General features: G+C 34.9%; 2 protein-coding genes across 5 annotated transcripts; both read right to left on the minus strand.

Annotated features, from left to right (window-relative positions):
• Positions 1-1,781: 1,781 nt before the first annotated feature.
• EMB2411 (DNA replication helicase) lies at positions 1,782-13,330 on the minus strand. 4 transcript variants are annotated; one of them, XM_089785083.1, is made up of 34 exons: positions 12,335-13,322; positions 12,092-12,247; positions 11,788-12,006; positions 11,534-11,584; positions 11,067-11,276; positions 10,910-10,963; positions 10,771-10,832; positions 10,203-10,335; positions 9,911-10,021; positions 9,686-9,782; positions 9,400-9,482; positions 8,896-8,961; positions 8,367-8,522; positions 8,195-8,250; positions 8,012-8,069; positions 7,826-7,936; positions 7,677-7,733; positions 7,350-7,484; positions 7,023-7,268; positions 6,269-6,343; positions 5,969-6,090; positions 5,764-5,836; positions 5,547-5,651; positions 5,248-5,415; positions 4,526-4,595; positions 4,295-4,446; positions 3,733-3,810; positions 3,550-3,642; positions 3,279-3,419; positions 3,131-3,170; positions 2,973-3,046; positions 2,730-2,792; positions 2,485-2,604; positions 1,782-2,121 (listed from the first exon to the last, which is right to left on the minus strand). In XM_089785083.1, the coding sequence occupies exons 1-34, from the start codon at positions 12,752-12,754 to the stop codon at positions 1,963-1,965; spliced, it is 4,014 nt and encodes a 1,337-aa protein (XP_089641209.1). In that variant the 5' UTR covers positions 12,755-13,322; the 3' UTR covers positions 1,782-1,962. The 4 variants fall into 4 exon arrangements, with proteins under 4 accessions (XP_089641209.1, XP_089641207.1, XP_089641208.1 ...); XM_089785081.1 differs by having other exon boundaries at positions 2,730-2,864; positions 12,335-13,319; XM_089785082.1 differs by lacking the exon at positions 8,896-8,961 and having other exon boundaries at positions 2,730-2,864; positions 12,335-13,320.
• Positions 13,331-13,991: 661 nt separating this feature from the next.
• On the minus strand, positions 13,992-20,320 carry LOC110425562 (protein PIN-LIKES 3-like). Its single transcript, XM_089785144.1, is given in 11 exon segments — positions 13,992-14,549; positions 14,793-14,980; positions 15,104-15,154; positions 15,525-15,625; positions 16,221-16,313; positions 16,902-17,135; positions 17,466-17,587; positions 18,389-18,419; positions 18,421-18,514; positions 18,618-18,697; positions 19,389-20,320. Coding segments are annotated over 11 exon segments (1,254 nt in total). The 5' UTR covers positions 19,524-20,320; the 3' UTR covers positions 13,992-14,424.
• Between the last annotated feature and the right edge of the window lie 1,129 nt (positions 20,321-21,449).

Genomic DNA, 21,449 nt, shown 5'->3' on the forward strand with positions numbered 1-21,449 from the left:
TTAATCCATGAGCATGAACAAATTAAAGTATTTTTCTTAATTAGAGCCACACCAACACTTAATTAATACTATACTTATAAACAAAACATAAATGCAAAGCTAGGGAATTCAACATTTCGTGGGTAGGCATATGGACGCATGCTTGTTTTATTTTATGCACTATATATTGAGGCAGGCACTAGGCACTGTCTGCTAAATTTAACTAAACTTAACTTTACAGAATGATAGATGACTTATTTTAGTTGTCTTGTGGAACTATTCTCTGACAGAGGCGTGCCTGCTTTTTCAATATGCGACTCATCCCATTATTAAACAATATGAATTCCATCCCTCCCAATACGTCTCATTTTCACTACATTAATACAGACATGTATGACTGTTCATAAGGACAGCAAAAGGTCATATTAATTGTCTTCCCTCAAAATCAAAACCATGTGTCTACCTCCCCCTCTATTCTTGACACGCAGCTAATTGACTGAAATTCAACCATCCATATCATATGCAACTACCTTGAGTCTACTTAATTATTGTTGGCTCGGCAACTTGTCAAGCTTAAATCACATCGTATTAACATCCTGGATGAACTAAGTATCATAATTTCATCTGTTCAAATTTATGATATTTTCATTAAGATCACATTCATATATTTTTAAAATAAAAAAAAATTATGTATTTCAAAGTGAAAAAAAAAAAAAGTCTTACCTTTTCAATGTAAAAAGTTGTCTATTGACAAAGTAACCATTGGAAAGGTAATTCAACTGAAAGCTTATATTACATTATGTGATTATTGGACTGTGAGTGCTCTTTCAGGTGAAAAGTTATATAATTTGATAAAGTGATATTTGAAAAAACATATCTAAATCCAATACAATTGAAAAACACCACCTTTCATAAAGTTATTATTGAAACAAGGCTTTTAACCAAAAATTATGTCTTGTAACATGCAAAGGTATATTTTAGACATAAAAATACCTTTTAATGAAAGAGTTGTTTTCTTAAAGAAGAGACATTTACAAAATCTATCTACAAAACTTGTTGCCAATCATCTTAACACATAAGAAAAAACAAGATAAGAACAGAAAAATAAAGGCAAGATAAACCTTATGATATGAAAAAGTCTTAAAACACTTTTGAGTTCCTAGCATACATCAAAAGTATTTAAATTTTTTATAATTTATTTACCGTAAAAAAAGTAAACTTTAAGACTAAACAACTTTTACTGTTTTTTATATAAAAATCTACTTTTAGTTATTTGTTGGAAAGTTTATTTAAGAGATAACATCATATAAAAAATTTAAAATAAAAAATTATACATATATTAAACTGTCATTTTAATACATAGTGATCATTTTGAAAATTAATCTAATATTTTCAACAAAATACTTACAAATTAAATACTGTAATATTATCTTTTTAACGTTTTAATCATATTTTTTTAATATATCAAAAATTATAATATTATATTACTAATATTCATAATTTTTTACAATCATATTATTTATAATCATATTAGTAAAGTTACATTGTAAGACATCAAATGTAACTTTAAATCAAACTAAAGTGGGCTTAAAAGATTGCTTTGATTAAAACAACCCATTATAGGCCCAATGCTAATGTACTTAACTAACCCTTCATAGAACATTGAGGCCGAGTAAAATGTGGAATTACAAGGCCATTTGGGTCCAAGTCCCAAACAATATAGGCTTCCAAGGTTGATCTGGGCAGCCCATTAAAGAATATCCATAATCCATGCATATTTAAAGTAACCCTATACGGACCACTAAGCACAAAAACTAATCAAATGAGATGCTCACTTCTGGTACTGTTTTACATATCATCATCATCATTATCATGTATAAAATGTCAATATCTGTAGCATGATACGATCAAAATATAATTTGAAATACACCTTTCAAATATACATATGAACAAAATTCCCATCGGAAGGGGCCAATTTTACAATTATCTTATCTGAGAGCATCTCTTAAGTACCGCTTTGTGGTTGATATCCTTCTTCGACATTTTCATAACACCTGATTGCTCATCAACTTTGTCAATAAGAAGCTTAAGCATTGGAACCTTCGATAGGGTTCTGCACGACCCCACCATGATCAACTTTTTCTGCACAGTACAGTGAATCATAAACCATAATTTAGATATGTCTATGAGCCTATTTAGCTTAATTTTTTTTAACTTAAAAGCTATTACCAAGAAAAATAATAAGTTAAAACTGTTTGATAAAACAAATTATATATTCTAATTTTGGTTAAAATTACTATAAAAAGCATTCATGTCATATTTAATCATCTAATAAACTAATACGGAATAAGTTTACTTTGAGCTTATTTATGATTTCAAATGTTAAAATCAAAGAAATCCATACAAAAATGAAACAACTCTCAAACAGGCATTATAACCAACTCTTTCTTCCACAATGCTGTATTAACAGATGAATTTAACTCAGAAAAGTGTGATAAAACCTACCTTGGCTCGTGTTAGAGCAACATTAATCCTATGCCAGTCTGCCAGCAGTGAAGAAGAGCATTTTCTAGGATTCTCATTAGACCTAGCAAAGGACACCAGTATGCAGTCCTTGTCTCTTCCCTGTATTATGGTAAATTACAACAGGGAATGACACACTAGTTATTCCATAGAAACTTTTCATGCAATTCCATGCTCGAGAAGATGAAGAATAACACAGAAAAGAGAAAAAAGGCTTTTAGCCTAACCTGGTATTTGTCAATAGTATGCGTCTCCACAGATGCTATGCAAGCATGTCTGATGAGATTCGCCTGAGAGTTATAAGGGGTAATGATGCCAATATCTTGTGCTTCAATTCCATTGTTAACTAATCCATCCGTTATCTATGTTATACATAAAAGAAGTAGATGTCTTGCATAAAGTTGCATACTGGTCACATCAACAGCACAAGAATTGCGGAAAAGCATGTCAGAGTCAAATGAGGATCTTACCTCTGCAATTATATAAGCTTCCATTGGATTATTCACAGTTTTATGGTCTCTAGCCTCAAAAGCAGGCAACAGATCTAAGTCATGGAAAACACTGTGGTAAGAGTTCAAGACATACAAGTATACAACATACCATATATAAAAGATAATAATTTTCAAACCTGTGTTAACAAAAATGACTGGGCTGCCTGGATTTAGAACCTGCAACCATGACTAAGTGTAAGTTTTAAATATCTTATCTAAATAAGGTTTGAAAGGAAAATGCTAATTTAAGTATCACAAACAAGAAGATTGAGAAATCACTCTTACAGCTTTTAGCCAAGATGAACAAGAAGCGTTTGGTCTTGAAAATTTGAGTTTGGCATTAGCTACTTCAGGGGACCCACAACGCAATCGATCTCCATATATCAATGCATTTGAAAGCTCCATAATGCATTCACACATACGATACTATAGAAAAATAATTTCATAAATTCATGCAATAGAAAAGTGACAAAAGAAAGAATTGAAATATATAAATTTTGGTGAAATATATAAATTTTGGTGAAATATATAAATTTTGGTTGTCTCTAGAGGAAACCTGGCTTTGTAGTGGTGAAATTGCTTGTGGATGTGCTTCTGATAGTATGCAAAACAAACTTATTCCCATTCCATTCTCTCGAGCCTCTGCACTCTGGAAATCAATCAGCATTACAATGTTAAAGAGCTTCAGGTCCTGCCACGTAAGTTAAATAGCTAGAACTAATGATGCATGCATACATGCCTGAACCAGGGGAGGCAATTGGTAGTGATCGCCAACTAGCACAAATGTAGAAGCAAACATCAACGGTCCCAGTGATACCTGATAGGGCCATAAATATTTCATTAACTGAGCAGGAAATTAACAAAACATTTGACTTTCCGCATGTACAAAATATCCTAAACAACATGACAACATCCTTGCATAATCAAATATTAAAATGTGCACTGGGTATACTTTGCTGGACAGCAAAGCTCAAAAAATAGATTCCTCAGCATGTAACTTTAGGATTATTGTCAATTAATTTAGCCTTTAGGATTATTGTCAATTAATTTAGCCTTTCTTTTGTGCTTTTTCATCCCAGTTTCACCTGCCTTTTTTTTGTTCAAAAATATCAACTAAAGACTTTTGTTTCTAACTTCATTCTTTACTTTTCTTGCCCCTTTCTCTCAAATTCTAGAGGTCTACAATCTAGATATAGTATCAGTGAACATGATTCATAATTTAAATGCATAATTGCACTTTCACCATACAGAAATCATGAATGTTAGATTATCAAAATGCATAAACTTGAAGTAATACAGACCGGGAGAGTTGTCTGTCCAGCTTCATCTATAATGCATACATCAAATTTCTTTCCAGAGAGGAAGGGACTAGTGATGCCCAAGCAAGTGACAGCAACAACTTTGACTTTGTCAAATTTCACGTTAATTTCTTCAACGCTACTTAGGTTCATTCCTGTCAGAAACAACTTATCACATGAAGCAAATATCAAGTAACATGCTGATTGTAAATTGTTAATGATATACTCTCCTACCTGAAAAACAATGCCCCTTAATTTCCTTATGCACAGATTCATGTCTTCCAATGCGTACAAAATCAATGCTCTGCATTTTTTTTAAAATTTCAATAAGGCAAAAAAAGAGAAATAACTCAGAAAATTTGCTGACTCATCATATGTGACATCCAAAGTTGGTCCACCTAATTAGCCTTCAGTGACAACAGTAGAATTGGATGGCAAGAGGAGTTAATGTCTAGAAAAATCTTGGAGAAGTAGCAATAATGTCAAGCATCACATTGCAATGCTTACAAAATGAAATCCTATTTTGAGACTTTTTAAATGGCAATGTAAATGAAAAAGGAAATAATAAGATAGGAGATGACTCAATTTAAACACCGAGGAATAGAATATTTCCTACAACTTCAACGTGATATATGCATGAAAAAGTACCTTAATCACTCTTACACAAAGAAAAAAAATGCATATATGTATGAATGTGTTTGTACAATCCCTGTTATCAAATCTGTTTTCTAGGAGTCATAGCAATTTTCTTCCTCCAAAACCATTTTTCTTACATGCGGACACACCTAATATGCTAACTTACCCATTTCACCATCTTGTATAGCTATGCTATACCCATATTGATTTTGCAACTTGAGTTCTGCATGGTGGAAATGCGTGCACCAATAAATTGAAACAAATATGCAAGATAGCTAACACCTTGAAACATAACAAGACAATTTGAGAATAAAGATGACCTGAGATTTTAATTTGATGAGTAAATTATCAACTGCGGAGTTTGTGTAGGATGTAAGCAAAATGGATGCACCTCTCATCAACAAGGCTTTTACAGCATGGACCATTGTAGATGTCTTGCCCGTTCCAGGCATTCCTAGAATTAGAGCATAATCCTTTGCTGTAAGTATCTGAAAAAGGAAAAATGGATTTGCAGAATAAGTAACAATGCATTTTCTTCAGAAAATGTTAGGTCAACTGGGAATGTTTCTTTTTGAGAGATAAAATTGGCAAAAAGTCTTGTTAACCAGGAAGTGGAAACCTTGAGAATAGCTCTACGCTGATCATCATTTAAGCTCTTCTCTGACCACACATAAGATATTGCTGGATCTTGGCTGAATATGCATCCGCTGTCAAATCTAGGAGCCTGCAGTAGGCAACACAACATACATAGAAATATAAATAAAATTAAAAAAAAAAACATTACATTATGCATAAAGCTATATAGAAAACAATATGAGAGAACAAGAAGCATTCACCGCAAGGTCAACAATCATCTTCCTGAGATGAGAACTTTGCTCATTTTGTAGAAAAATTTGAATAAGGTTGAACCTTCAATGATAACAAGGAAACATAATGAACATAAACAAAGTATATTTCTTATCTCTTGACAGTCCAGATGCCACAAGAGAATAGTAGAAATTAATAAAAATGGTTAAAATTTAACTATAATGCAGAAATTACCGCATAATGGAAAATGAGGTCATGACTTCATCCTTGTCAATCCGCCAGACCTCCTGAAATAGTTTCTCCGTCATTGACGACGAATTACCACCAGGTAGCCTTAAACACTTAGAAAAAGAAACCTGACTTCCACCAAAGCAAGACAATCTAAAAGCGTTAGACCTGTTTGAATCTGATTGTTTAAGGATGGTTAACGTTAATTTCTGAGCCACTTTAGCATGCATCCTATGACATCTAGTAGATGATGTTACTGCTAATAATCCAATTCCATAGTAGTAGCACAGGAAACTTTAAGCTTACAGAAACACGGACAGGACTGACTTCCACAATGACCCCACTTGCAACAATTTGATGGCCAGATTCCATGCTAAGTATCTAACAACCAGAAATCAAATAACAAATAAATATTGTTAGCAATGAGAATTTGGATGCAACATCATGAAAAACAAAATTTATGAAAGGAACTGCTCATCACCAGTATTATGAAAAAGAAGGAATGGTTCAAGAAGTTTCTTAACAAGCTCTAGTCAAAGAACCAAAGTCTAGCAGAAGAGTGTGGATAGTGTTTCAGATTTTCATGGAATCAGAGGCAACAAGAACATACAATAGAAAATTAAAACTATACAACCTCCCAGAAAACGCAAACATGATGCATTGCAGATAAATAACAATCATTTTTAGATTCATTGCAAGATTTTAAGGCATACAACTTAAAGGCTGAACAGCTAAAAGATACATTAAGATAGGAATGATCAAGCAGAAGAAATGCAAGAAATACCTCAATATTTATTCTGTAAGTTGGAATTATAGCGTAAATAAAGATGAAAATGGATTATTAATGTGATGAGATATTTAATTGGAAAAATCTGAAAGAGAAATAATTTTTGTAACATCTTGGAAGCACATTAAAGAGAAACCTTAATGCAAATAGTAATTAAATCTTAATAAGCACTGCTTAACAAAAAAAAATCTTAATGTTCACTTTGTGCCAAATGAGCAGTAGCATTCATCTGCGTTTCTGTGATCTAAAGGCTTGTTAGATGAGTAATCATACCACATAATCTCCACTTTTAAGTGTGCAATCCAAATCTTTGGTCAGAGAAGAGGCAGCACTAATAGGATTTCTATCAGATCCATTTAGATCGGAAGCAGGTGAATGTCGACACACAAAATGATAGATGAATCTATTTTCTTTGTGAGATTTCTGATGTGGAAGTTCATCAAGAACAAGAGAAGAAAGGCAACCAGTAGAGTCCTCACTCTTCAGATTACAAGAATGCCAGAGATCTTTCTTTACAAGCTGGAATAGTGAAAAAAAATTGTTCAAGATGAAAAGCTTGATCAATTTATTATCCGTGCTGCTTTGGAGTAATCAAATCACCTGCATCTCTTTAGCTTCTAGGTCAATCAACCGATCCCAATGTCTGAGGAAAACACCATGAGCATTTGAAAAATGATGTACATGCGCATCAAATACATCACCTAATCCACTACTCTCTGTGTCACCACCAAGTGCCTGCAGCAATTAAACAAAATGGCCAATAATTAAAACAACTTGATACTCAGAGTAAGGCACTGCAGCTCATAGAACCATGAATGAAAATCTCGCTTACACTTTCTCTGAGGAATTTGACTTCCTCATGTGCAATATTTTGACAGGATAGCCACAAAAGAACAGGAATCTACCTTATAGGGATAGTAAATTTACCTTATGATAGATGGTACAAACATCAAGATGGCGACAGCCTTTGCACATGCTTGGAATCTAGGATAACAATATTAGTAGAATTTCTGTTGAGTATCCAGTAAAAACTTCTCTACCACCATATGGTTTTGATAATTCAGTAACAGGCATACCTGTAACATTGGGGGCAATTGTTGTGTTGTTAACGCCTTAAGAATATCATTTGCAAGCTCATTGCGACGCATGATTAACCCAACCAAGTCAGATCTTCGAACTACGATTCCCTACACAAACCATCAACAGATGCTTAGTGGCCTTGAAAATAGAGATCCACAGAGGACAGAAGGTAGCTTACTTACTTGTGTCTGATCTGACTGGAGATAGTATAGAAGGCCAGAATCAATACATTTTAGGTACCTAAAAACAAGACAAGTAAAAAGTGAAGAAAGGAATCATTACTCAGCAACAACAACCCCTCACCACTGCTGCTCCCAAAACACACAGAGGTAAAAGGAAAAGTAAAAGGAATAAGATGTAAATACCTCTCAGACATAAGGAGAGTGTACAAGATCACTTGGGCACAGTGTTCCATAGATGACTGCATAAATGACAAGGATAGGTCAAGGACAATGAGGTCGAGAAAGTGGTTTGGAAAATGCCATGTGCATGTTTCAAGATATGATCCCAATATAATTGCTTCCTTTTATTACTTGCCTGGCCATTAGGCATTTTTCCAGTTTTAAACTCTAGAGGCATAATCTTCTCGTTGTCTTCTTTTCCACCTGACTCAACCTTCACTCTAACTGAAACATCGATCATTCCTTTCAAACCATACTTTGGGGCCCATGCCATTTCCTCAATATCAATCACCTACAATTAGAATGAAATCAATACATATAAAAATACTTACTTCTTCACATGAAAACTTATAATGACCAAACAATATCATTTCATTTTATGAGTTCAGATTTAGTATAAATGAAAAAATCTAGGAGAGTTGGACTCAGAGAGTGCAACTAAAGAGAAGCCAAAGAAGAAAAAAATCTTCAACAATGAGTTGTGACCATATTTTGAATCCTGGAAAGTTTTCAGGATATTGTAGTGCGAATGCATGAATACCTAGATATGATTCCCATCTAAATATTGACAATATCCAAGAGCATGGATATCCGAAAATAGTCAATGCAAGGATGCACATAATTTATAGGAATCATGCACAAGAAAGGCTGAAGGAGATGCTAACCTCTAAAATATTAACCTTTTTTGGCCCATTATCAGATCCAAAATCTACAGTGGGGACTTTTGGGTCCTGCCAAAAGTTAAATTTACTCAAGAATAGACAGTTATCATACAGTAATCATCTGATATGCATACAAAGAGATTTTATATAGTTAATTACAGGACGCAACTGTCTCTTAAATTCTAAGGTGCCTAGTACATCAACCTCCAACAAAGAGAAGTGTATCTGTGACATATATATTGCACCTTATGATCACCCCAGCCACCCCTCAACCAGGAGTTCACTGACCCACATGATGATGAAGCCAGGCTTCCACATCCACTCACCTGCCCATTCCCCCACCTCCAAGCCACCACACATGCTAAAACTTGCCACTGGGGCAGAGTCAGATCTTCAGGCTTGTGCATTTAGATGCAGGATCCTCAAAGCCTATATGACTAGGTATGTAGAAGAACACAAGGTAATTAACAAGAAACAAGTAACAATAAGGAGAAAATATCAGCTTACCTCTGAATCCTTGAAGAGGACAATCCAATTTACTAGTTTTGGAATAGCTTCGGTCAAGGTTTTATATATTTCATTTTCATTTACTGCAATTAAGCATTAAACAAAAAAAGCAATCAGGATTCAGATAATGATCCATAAGATCTACTGCTAAGATGTCATTCAAACATTGTCAAAAACTTCACAGCATGTGGGTAAGATTTTACAAGTCCGATGGACTGATGAACCTAGATGATCTTGCCAGCGAGAAATTGGAAAATGGCAAAGGAACATTTATATAAATCTCCACCTCCACATGCATACAAGCTCTCCATGTTCTTCTGTAACACTATTCTTGCATATTCTTCCAAAAAGTGTATTGTAGGGGCCTCCTTCACAAGTCCTGCCTGCAAAATGAAAGAAAAGTGAAATGCCTATAGATAAAATCTAAAAGCTAGTTATTGATAGGGGGAAATTAATATGAAGAATTGAACAATTTAATAAGATAATATGATAGCTTTTCCTATCACAAGACCTGAAAAATTTGGTGGAGCAAGGTGCCAATAAGAGCTGCAGATGAATGCTCATTGCATCGTAATCTCTCATCTAGGACAGTTCGCCTTGGGCAACTGAAACTAGCTGCAACCTAAATTGTTTTTGATTTATTAGGAAAGAAAAAATTTGGTTTTAAATACCCACAAGCATTTACTCAACCAAAATTAATATAATAAGGGTGGCTGAGTGCAGCCATGATTACAAAATCCATAAGAAAACATGTCACATGAAAACGCATAAAATTAAAATTTGAATAAGTGGAGGACACTTACGCGAGTTCCAGAGACCAGAATATCTGGATGAAGAATAAGAAAATTATTTTCATGATCAACATTACACTTTCCCTCATCATCAAATTCACCAATGACAGTCACAGTGTCTCCTGGGGCAACAACAGTATAAGACCTGAGGTAATTGTTTTAAGGAAAAGTGAGAACATAACCTTACCAGTCGCAACCAATCAATGAATGTGAAAGCCAGAACCAAAAATTCTTTAAAAGTGTCCATCAGAAGATCAAGAGCATACGACCGTTATAGCAAAAACACTGATGGAGAACCATGCAAAATGCCACTAGAGATGGGTCAATAAGCATGTAGAGCAGCCACTTGACGTTATTGAACATTAGGACAGCCCTAGCACTCTCTAGCCTTATTACATCTACATCAAAGTTTTATTCAACAATTCTATTGATAAAGCTGTAAAAGAAAGTGGACGTGATCTGAAAAGTGCATTTCTGAACGCTTCTCAGGTAAATATTGAGAAATTATTGAAAGTAAACTGATTTTGAAATAACGTCAAAATTATTGAATAGTTGATAGCACAATCATTGAACTACATACCACTCTTCCCACAAATAAACGGCACGCTCTTCCCCACATTTCTCATTTACCAAGCGAAGAACCTGAGAAGCAATGTTAATAATCCCCTTCACAGTCCAATGAAGCATTAAGTGGTTTGTAATTATGGCATAGTAAAAACCTTATATGGGCATTGTAAACCAACAGACTCAGAAAAAGTTCGCTTTTCAGATACCTTCAGCAGAGATATATTTGCAAAAATATCAGTATCCAAGAACACATTGTTTCCTTCAAAAAAGATTACTTAAAAAGAAAAAAGAAGGAAAAAAAAGGCATACCTCCAACACTAGGAAAAAACATTTAGAATATGTTTCACTGACTTTGTGTGGTGGGCCCATTCCAGCTCTTTTTACTATTGAATCAGCTATTACAGGCATTTCGTTGGGCTGTCCATCTTGGGCGTCAGATGAATATGGCTCTGATTCACTGGAAACAAAATCCTCAACAGAAATGACATCTTCTACTTGATCTAGAAGTTCAAGCAATGCCTATGAGAGAAATAGACAAACGAAGATGAACAACAATAAAAACAGGAAGATAATTGAATGCTAAAGGTAAAAAGGAATAGGTAATTTAAGTAGTGCGGAAACTTTTTTGATAATCTATGCAACAACATAATGTATACCTAAAATGTAGCAGTAAGAAAACTTCCATTTTTGTTATATAACAATCAGATGTGAAAGCAAGGTATGGAAGTATGTTAAGATAAAGATATGAACATTGAGAAAGCATTTTAAAGTGAAACCTTTTTGTGCTGCCTCAAACCCAACTGGTCAGATGTAATACCATTAGTAAGCTGCATTTCAGTTAAGGCGTAAGTCAGAGAGAAGACATATTACAGAACCACCATTTCTAAGAAAATTAAAAAACAAATGGAGGTAGTATGACCTTCAGTCACTTTCCATTTGAAGAGGACTAGTTTTGGTCGAAAACCAAAGAGGAAACAGGAAAAAATAAATAAAGAAAAGGGTTACCATGAAACCAATTACTACTAATTACCTTATCAGGACAATATGGTAGGGATGGTGGAGTGCGGAATGGACTCTGTCTACTTGCTAAAGAAGTTTTCTCATCAGCAATTCTCTCACTGACCTCTGTATCCTGAAATGGGTTCGCTCTTTTTAACCCAACCCTGTTGTCTGAAACCAAAGATTTTTTATCAGCTTTGGGCGAAGGCGAAGAAAGCCACTTGTCAACCTTAGCAGACATATTTAGACCCTGCAAAGTGCAGTGCATTGATTTGTTATTAATTAAACCAAAAAAAAAAAGGCATTTGATAAAAACAAAAAAAAAAAAAACATGCCTTGTTTTGGGAGCGTTGGTTTATGCTGAAAGAGTCGTGCTTCGAGGAATCAGCCAATACAGGCATGTGCTTTGAGAGTGCTTGAAGCCGTTCGTTGACCGGAGATATCTTCCATGTCACCACATCCCCTCCATCATCTTGGCTCTGCTTTATCAACTACAATTCCAATTCTGCCCGTTAGTTTAATAGACTACGAAGAAAGAAATGGAAAAAGGAGGGAAAAAATGCTGAGAATTTGTTTACCATTCCAGGGGAAAAATTGAAGCGCTTCAGAGACGTAGACTTGGAGGCTGAAGGCGACACCTCAACATTAACATCGATGGCAGGTGGCTTATCGGCAGAGGAATCAGAATCGATTTTAGGGTTTTGCGATGCAGAATGAGAAACGACAGCGTTGCTAGCGGCGTCAAGTGGTAAAGGCAAAGCAGCTGCATTGGAGTTGGGAGAGGATAAAGGGTTATGGTCAGGGATAGGAGACTTAGGGGTCGCTGAAAGGAGGGCGTTGGGAGGAGAAGATGGGTGGTTGTGGGTAGCTACAAGGGCGTTTTGAGTATGACGTTCGAAGAAATGTTGGATGCCAAACTTGGACGGTTGAGATTGTTGAATTGAAACGTTGGGTTTCTTGGAGGAGGAAGAAGAGTTAAGCTTTCTTCTGGGAGGCATTTTGGGTTGATAGGCATAAGCAAGCTTTCCAACTCAGGCCGCGCAGGCAGCCGCATGGTGAGAGAGAGGTGTATAGGGGTGGGACAACCACAAACATTTCCCGCCAAAGCAGTTATTTTTGTGTTGAATTGGAATTGATATTGGTCCGGCCCATTACAACAAACCCAAACCAAACATCCCCTAGGCTATCTATCTCTTGTTTGTTCTTTAATCTTGGTCACTTGGAAAGGCAATGAGACGAATTGTATGGTATAGATTAAAGTCGTTCTATTTTCCAAACCCTTTATTAACCTTTCCGTCGGAGTTTTGATCACGTGACAACAAAGTCCAGGGGCGGAGCGTCCCTTTATAACGGGGGCCATGGCCCATGGTCCTTTCAAAATTTTTATAATTTTTTATATATTATATTTTTTTAATAATTTTTTTAAAAAAATTATTAAATAATTAATATAATTAACAAATAATAAAATAATCTTATAAATTTCATTTAATTTTATTCAAATTTTTAATTTTTTTTAATTTTTTAAATTTCATCATTTATATTTTTTTCTTTAATTTTCTGTTTTTATATTGTAAAATTATAAAAAAATAAAATTTTGATTTAATTTATTTTTTTTTCAATTCTATTCTATTTACTCATAAATTTTAAATTTTTATAAATTTTTTTTTTAAAATTTCTATGAATCATCAACCATATATTTTTTTATTATATAGGTTATATCTTTTACTTGTCATAGTTTTTTATTTTCTGATATGTTGATTTTATTTTTAATGATTTTAATTTTTAAAAATTAAAAAATTATTATATATATAATTTTCAAACATAAGTTCTAATGTTGCATTATTAGCTATTGTTTAAAATTTCACTAATATATTATTTTTATAAATCCTAACTATGTAAGAAAAAATTATTTTGAGTATATGTTTTTAATATGCTTTACATTTTATATTTAGTTGAAAGGAAATTATCTTGAGTATAAGAAGAAATTATTAATTATGTATATCGTATTTAACTATTTATATTTTATGCATTATAGTTTAATATTTAGTATTATAAATTTAAATATAATAAAATAAAAATAATAAATATTGATTACATTAATTTTTTAATCGTTTATATTAAGAAATATAAAATTTCGAAACAAAATGGATAATAAATTTCTTATAAATAATTTAATTGTTTATATTAAAAAAATATTACCATTGTCGAATAAAATTTTTCTATAACGTTATTATAAGTTTTTTTTTTATTTTTTTTATTTATATGTTATATAAAATTATTGTTCATTATAAATCTTTTGATTAATAATGATTAAGTTTAATATATTAATTTTAAAAAATTTTAACTTTTATCTTTCTTAACCTTTGACTTTCTCAATAAAAATTGCTTAGTTTGCCTGCAACAAACCTTATTAATTTCAAAAAATCATGAAAGGAAACGGTTCTATCAATTTCAGACAATAAAACAAACACTCTGAGAAACAGGCTATGGCCTAGGTAGGCAGCCCGCACCTGGAGAAGAAATGTAGGTAGAAGCCTTATTGGAATTATTACTTGTAGCCAATTTCTCATGACTGCCCAGAAAAAGAATGCTGCTTCCCCATGCCTGACTGACGCTACTGTTGTGACTTCTGTGGATATATAATGCAATCAAGAGGATCCCATGCACTCTAAGTCACAAGCCACATGTAGAAGGCTGTCCAGAGCGTGGGAGAGAATGCCGCCACCACATAATTCCAAAGCATAAGTACAGAGAATTCACTCTCACCGCTTCCTAGCATCTGGCTTATTGTACCTGCATATGTTACTGTGCCAAACATCAATAAACCAACAATTCCATTATATTTTTTATACAATTGTTAGGCCATCTCATCACTTTCTCACACACACATACACACAATGACAATGGCTTTCTTTGTGTAGCACTTGTTATCTCCAAGGCCCTTGAAAATCTATCTGATAAAGTCACCTCTTTTAAGCCTCAATATTGGTTTATACAACATAGAACTAGCAAAGAAAACTATCATTAAATCTTTACCTATGTTCATTGAGGGTGGAATGGCATACTGTAGCAGAAGAGTGAACTGATAAAATGAGTCTGACTCCACCACACCTATATAGCTCGCAGCTTTTACAACAAGAATGCCAGATGCAGGCAAAAGAATAGTCCTTACCACGATAATGCCCACAATAAGAGATGGCCCTACTCCTGATCCTCTCAACCCTGGAGGGGGTAAGTTAGGTAGACTCGCAGTTATTCAGATTCAGAAAAAGCAATTGACATATATACAGAAGCTATGCCCTTATGGTACACAAGAGCTTCAATAAAACCTGCTTAGCAAATTAACTTTTAGAAGATTTGCTCCCACTATCAGGGTAATGGAAGGGATTCCTGCCTCTCTACACATCAGATAAAGAATATAGAAACAACCAAATTATTGACGGATGTACTGCATCAAAGAGCACATTAAGACTATATATATGTTCCAACTATCTTTATTCTCTACACAATATTGTCTAAATTACATACTGTAGTTATTAAAATACTTAGCCAATGCTACACAATATTGTTCGATGAGTATACCAGGAGTAAATTAAACGAGCATTGGCAACATGGACACACAGAGAGAGGCAGATATGTCCACCCGCATGCATACGCTCGTATGGCCCATGCACGAGTACTCAAATAGAGGGAGAGACCGAGAGGACCAACAGACAATGATAGAAGCCTTGGGAGCAAAACAGTGTATTTGTCAGGATTTATACGCACCCTATCAATTCTATGGAACTGTAGATGACATGTAGCGGAGCACTATCACCAATCAGTGCCTTTCGAAGTGGAGAGACTATTCCGATAATAAACCCAACAATCTACAAAAGAAAGCACCAAACTCTTTTAAGTTTCCTCCGAGGCATGAGCAAAATGCTGACAAGAAGCGGTTAATGCAGCACTTTATTTCACCCTGCCAAAACCGACAAGTAAAACCTCTATACGTTACTGTACTCATTAGTCATTGCCACCATGACAAATTAGGTAATACTACATAGAATCTTTTTGTCTCCTCTCCCTTCCAAGGCTTCATCATTTGTCTAATCTGTCTTTTAAGTTTGCAAAGGTCAAAGCAGCTACATGTACATATTGTTGAGCAAGGTAATAGGTCGACTAAAAGTACTCCACATGTTGGTTTTATAATGCCAGTTAGAAGTATTGACCAGTTTCCAATAATACCATTGTTAGGAAATTCAAGAAAAGTTTATCGCTAAACCCAATGACTGTAGTGACAAAATGAATTGGACAGATATTGCTATCTATACTGAATTAAATGCTTCTTTCTTCAGTGCATTTTGCTAAATAAGCACTTACACAAGGTAGGTAGGGAAGAAGGAAATTAGTTTCTCCTTAATTAACAGCATGGAAATGCGACTTTCACACAAAATAAGCAAGGCAAATGAAATGAGCATATACCGCTGCAATTGTAGATGGTGCAAAAATCATCTTCAGGCTCTTGCTTCTAATAACGGCCATAAAACATTGCTTCATCTTTCCAAAAGCTGAAATCTAAGAAACCATCATGAGAAAAATGTTATTTCGATAAAGCCAAAACCTCAAGCATCCCTTCCACCATTCTCCAAAACAAAGAAGAACATTGCCTTGCCATTAGTAAAGGAAGATTATGTGTTACAGACACATGGCCCACGATATATATATATAATATTATATATACACACACGCACACACGCGCGCGCGTTCTAGACTCCAAAAACATCCAGTTTAGACTTTAGACAAGATCTTCCTGTAAACAGAATTCATAGAGACTAAAGGGGCTACCTTCAGAAGAATATAGAAATCCAAATTACTGGGATAAAAAGTTATAAAAGAATACGAATAAATGACTAACAGAATATATGACACAACTGATGATCATGCATGGAGTTGGAATAACTCTTAATTCCAATATTAGTCATATGAACAGAGTTGGAAGTCAGATATTCCTTCTGGTTTCTAATGGTTCAGATCATATTCATTGCTATTTGCTACCAATAATCTCCTTATAGCTTCTTGAGAAAAAACGGGGGGGGGGGAAAGGGGATGGCAAATGTAATAGAAATTGAATATTGTATTCAAAGCGAAAGAGGAGTAGTAAACCTTCTCTTTCCCCTCATCCCCAATTTGAGGCAAGTCAACTTGATATATGCTGTCGCCAGGGCATCCATTTGTAGAAAGTAAAGGTTCTGTGCAAGTCTCTGAGCGTATTTCTGTGGTTTCTCCAGATGACTTTACGGTGATTGTACAGTCATTTGTCTTAATTTCTTCAACTTCACAGTTTGCAAACACCCGCATAATAAAGTACCAAATAGACCAGACATATATTGCTTGTATCTGTATTATTAGCAACAAAATTACATGCTCATTACCATATATAGCCGCAAGAAAAACTAAAGGAGTTTAAAAAGTGCAGAACTGATATACAGCTGCCTTGAAATTATTTAAGGGAAAGGAATGTGTCCTAAAAAAAATATGACAGCAAGACAATTCATTCAAAGTTACTCGATGAGAAATCAAAAGATGCACTACATAATGCCCCCTGTTCTACTAAGCAGTAGACAAGAAATCAGGGCAGGCATTGGGTGACATCTAATCTTTCACCTCAAACATGTCATATTACTACACTTCTTTGGACAGTCATGGATCAAAAGTTATCGGCAATACCGCTAGAGAAAGTGAAGCATAAGCCTCTCCATACGCAGCACAGGTGGATGAATCTCCAAATGGATTATTTGTCTCATCAGAGAGTGCTGGAAGTATGATAAGAAGCATGTTTCTCACATTTGCTGTGCACATCGAACACACAAGCCTTAAATTTCAACTTTGGGGCAATGAAGCAGAAGGAAATCAAAGATGCAGGTGGTGAAAAACTTGGAACACAAGCTCAGCATAAGATAAGGGGATTTCAAGTTCTTGCTAATGTGCAATCTGGTACCCAACTTATCACCTATTTCATTTTGCTTTCTCTTCCCCTGTCAAAGAAGACACTACGATCTCAGGCTTAATGTAAATATTGAGTATGAGTTGTTGAAATAGGACTTGCATTGAAAACCAAATCAGTTCATGCTATTAACCTTAGGACCGTATGTGACCATTTTGTATTAAGACAGCTAGCCTTCTGTCAAACTATGATAGTTATGCATCTAGTGAATGACTTATGTGATGGTTAGTATGTATTCTTGGGCCTAGCTACCGTTCAAAGCTTAATTGTTAAGTTTTGCTATGTATATAAACTAAGTCAATGCATATCAGAAAAATGTAGCCTACTGTTAAAACAAAACTATCTTCACTTGCTCTGTTTCATACTTATCCTACAACTACTAAAACACAACATGAGTCTCCTGCACGAGTGACGGTAAATTGAATTTCTATATCCTGTGTCAAATTTAGTAAAGCCCAACTAGACCCTGATTTGTGTTTGTCAAATTTCTTCTTCTTGAAGTTTTATAGTTTCGTTTTTTCAGAGGTAAGGTATGGCTACCATTAGGCTGCACATCGGCCACCTATTACCCATTATGATTCCTTTCTATTTGTCCTCGTTCCATGCATCATTATGAAAGAAATAACGACTGAAGAAATCATCTTACCTGCAGAAGAGCAAGCGATTCCAAGACCCTGGTAGGTGTCGAGGAGTTCTTGTAATCTTTACAAGTATCCATCCAAGTGCTGAACCAATGATACAAGAGATAAAGATATTTACGGGCATAAACCACCTAGACATGCATCCAATAAATAAAATGATATAGAGTGATTAAACGAGTAGGAAGATATACTTCAAGTTTGTTGAGGTAGTAAAGTGATCATAAATGAACTCACAGGGTAGCCAAATTCTCAACAGTGATGGTATCAGCAAGACTGCAGCCGATGAGAGCAGGAAAGAAAACATAAAACACCAGCTGCTCATAAGAATTTGTTATAATTAGACCTTTTCCTATACAAGTATTTGTAATGAACTTAAAAATAAACACTCATAGATACAATATATCCCTCCATTTAGGCAAGGGAAAGATGTTAGCAACAACTATTGAAAAATGCTTCACCAGCTATATAAAATGTACTTGACAAATCTCCTCTCTGTTCTGGCGAAATTTGATTTTCTTCTTTCGCAGCACTGTAAATATCAGTGACTTTTATTTTGGTCAATGTGGTAGTAGCAGCGCTGCAGTATCTGTCAAAGTTACACTTGGGACCATCGGTCACTTACTTCGCTAGTCCGTAACTGGCCAAGTCTCATGATTCATTAGTTAAATGTTTTTTTCTACATAAACTATTCCTAGTTGCTAATAAGGATTTATCCTGGCAAGATAAGATTAGATTGCTTTCTTCATTCTTGGTTGAAACTTTTCTTTTCCTTTTTTGTTCACAGCCAGGCAGAACCTACTTGTTTGCCATTAGCATGAAATTGCTTTCTAATATCTCCTTTTAAGTGGTGATGGCCGTGAATGGCGGAGCAGCACTCCAATATCACTGTAACAGTGATACACATTCATTCCCATACCTCTTTTCAAGTCCCACACCCAATCATTTTCAGGTATTGTTTTGTCATACTTATGTTGCTATTATTATACACATAAAATGTGAACTTACATTATTCAAATGGCGCCTTGCATCTGCCCCCAAAAGATCAACACGTTCTGTTGCAAGGAGTAAGCCAACAGCAATAACCAGTAGTACTTTTATAACTGGTATCACTGATGTAACGAACAAATCCAGCAACTCCATTACACAACTTTGCCAAGAAACTCACTCCTAGAAAGTAAACCCATTATCAAGTGAACATTACAGTAAAAATACGCTCTAAAACAAAGGGATAGCACATCAAGTCCACGGCTAATATAGTTTCTCTTGAATTTTTCATAGAAGCACCAGATTGAGATGCCTAGTTTCTATCAGAAAAGGCAAAAAGAAAACAAAAAGGTGAGAGATTCTGTGTTCTATATTTTGTAAGAGGGACAGAAAAGAAGGAACCAAGAACATGAAATACAGAGTACTTCGAAATGCATGGTATTGCTATTGCGGATTGTTAGGTTCTTCGACAGAAAGTAGCTCAAGCTTTAATTTGCAACAGAAAGAAACTATCTGACCTGCACATCACAATCAGATGGAACCAAATTTCTTTACGTTTTGTTTGATAGAAACACAATAATACTAATATAAATCGTGAACTTCAATACTGACAAATTTAATCAAAGCAGGTAGCTCATGGTAAAGCTCTCACTCCCAGCAGATTGCTCTGTTGGGAACCACTACTTTAAGAGGTAAAACAAGGTCATCTAACTTATTAAACTGGACTGGGGAACAGTGATTGTGTTAATGCAATAGGTTTCATTGTTAATAATGGTTGCACAAAAAGCTAAATGCTGTTGGGAAGGTATGGCAATAAATACACTACTTAGTATACTAAACAAGTAGCTCCATTTCTTGCCCTTAAAAAAGATTTCTTATGCTTGAATCTTTGCATTATAATCAGAAAAAACATTCCGTACTCGGAAAAGATAAGAATCTTAGAAATTAAGAAAACACAAAGAATGAGAAGCAGAGCTCACGTGAAATTGTTTGTGTCCATGTGTTATAGTAATCAAAAATCCAGAAACAAATCCCCGTAACACGTTGTTGTTCAGTCTTCACCTACAATTCTACCTCCACACCAACCACTCTCCTCCAGGGCAAGCTTGCTTTTGCACATAAACCACGTGCCAACAAGATGCCTAAATAGTATCCAAACCAAACACATGACTGCCATAAACCATGCATAATCCGAAATATCATGATATTTTGATTTTGGACCTATCTGAGTCTGACTATACAGTGATTAACCTCGTCGTAGACTAGCTCATTTCTTTTGATTTTTGACCAATATTGTCCACTAGACACGATCCTTTTCTCCATACTTGAATATGTCATGCACTTTCTGTCACTGCCGGGAAACGTCAATTCTCTCTTTGGGCCTTCCACTAAGAAAAGGAAATGAGCAATGCATTCTTTCTTAGGTTTAAAGCAAAGCCCTGTAAGGAATGACGTTAAGTTATTATTTTATTTACTATATTCATATTCATAGTCATAAAAACCTCCCCAATCCCATCATTGAAAATGAAAAGAGGGGAAAGAAACGCAAATATGACATTTTCCACCAAAAAGCAAATGAAACCCAAAAGACTGTGTGAAAGCAATGTCAGACTGAGGTCAACCATTTCATTTTCGTTTCTCACGGCAGCAAAACTGGTCTGAGATCATACTCATAAGCCTCAAGCTACTAATACGTTTTGTCCATCCACCTACTCTTCTGACGACAGCTTTCTATCAACAGGGTTACAGGTGGGAAAGGGATCCACCTGGGAATGCTTCACAATTACAACAGAAAGTAGGAATGCTTTTGGGGCATTGGTTGCCTCACATCGGAACCATGGACCTGGGAAGGTTTATTAAGTTGAATGATAGCGCGTCCCAAAAGCCAAAAGTGGATCAAGTTGCATTTACCTCGTCCTCCCAAACCCCAATCTAATTTCATCTGCTGCATTCTTCATGATCAAATTTCTTTAAAAAAGGTATTAGGACTGTAGGAGCTGCGCTTGATTCTCATCAGTTTTAGTAGTAATTACGTACAAGTAGCTACAAAATTGTGCCTGGGCCATTTCTATTACTTTCAAA

The sequence above is a fragment of the Theobroma umbraticum genome, unplaced genomic scaffold, assembly GCF_002168275.2.
Source record: "Theobroma umbraticum cultivar Fairchild unplaced genomic scaffold, ASM216827v3 scaffold_81.0, whole genome shotgun sequence".
Classification (NCBI taxonomy): domain Eukaryota; kingdom Viridiplantae; phylum Streptophyta; class Magnoliopsida; order Malvales; family Malvaceae; genus Theobroma; species Theobroma umbraticum.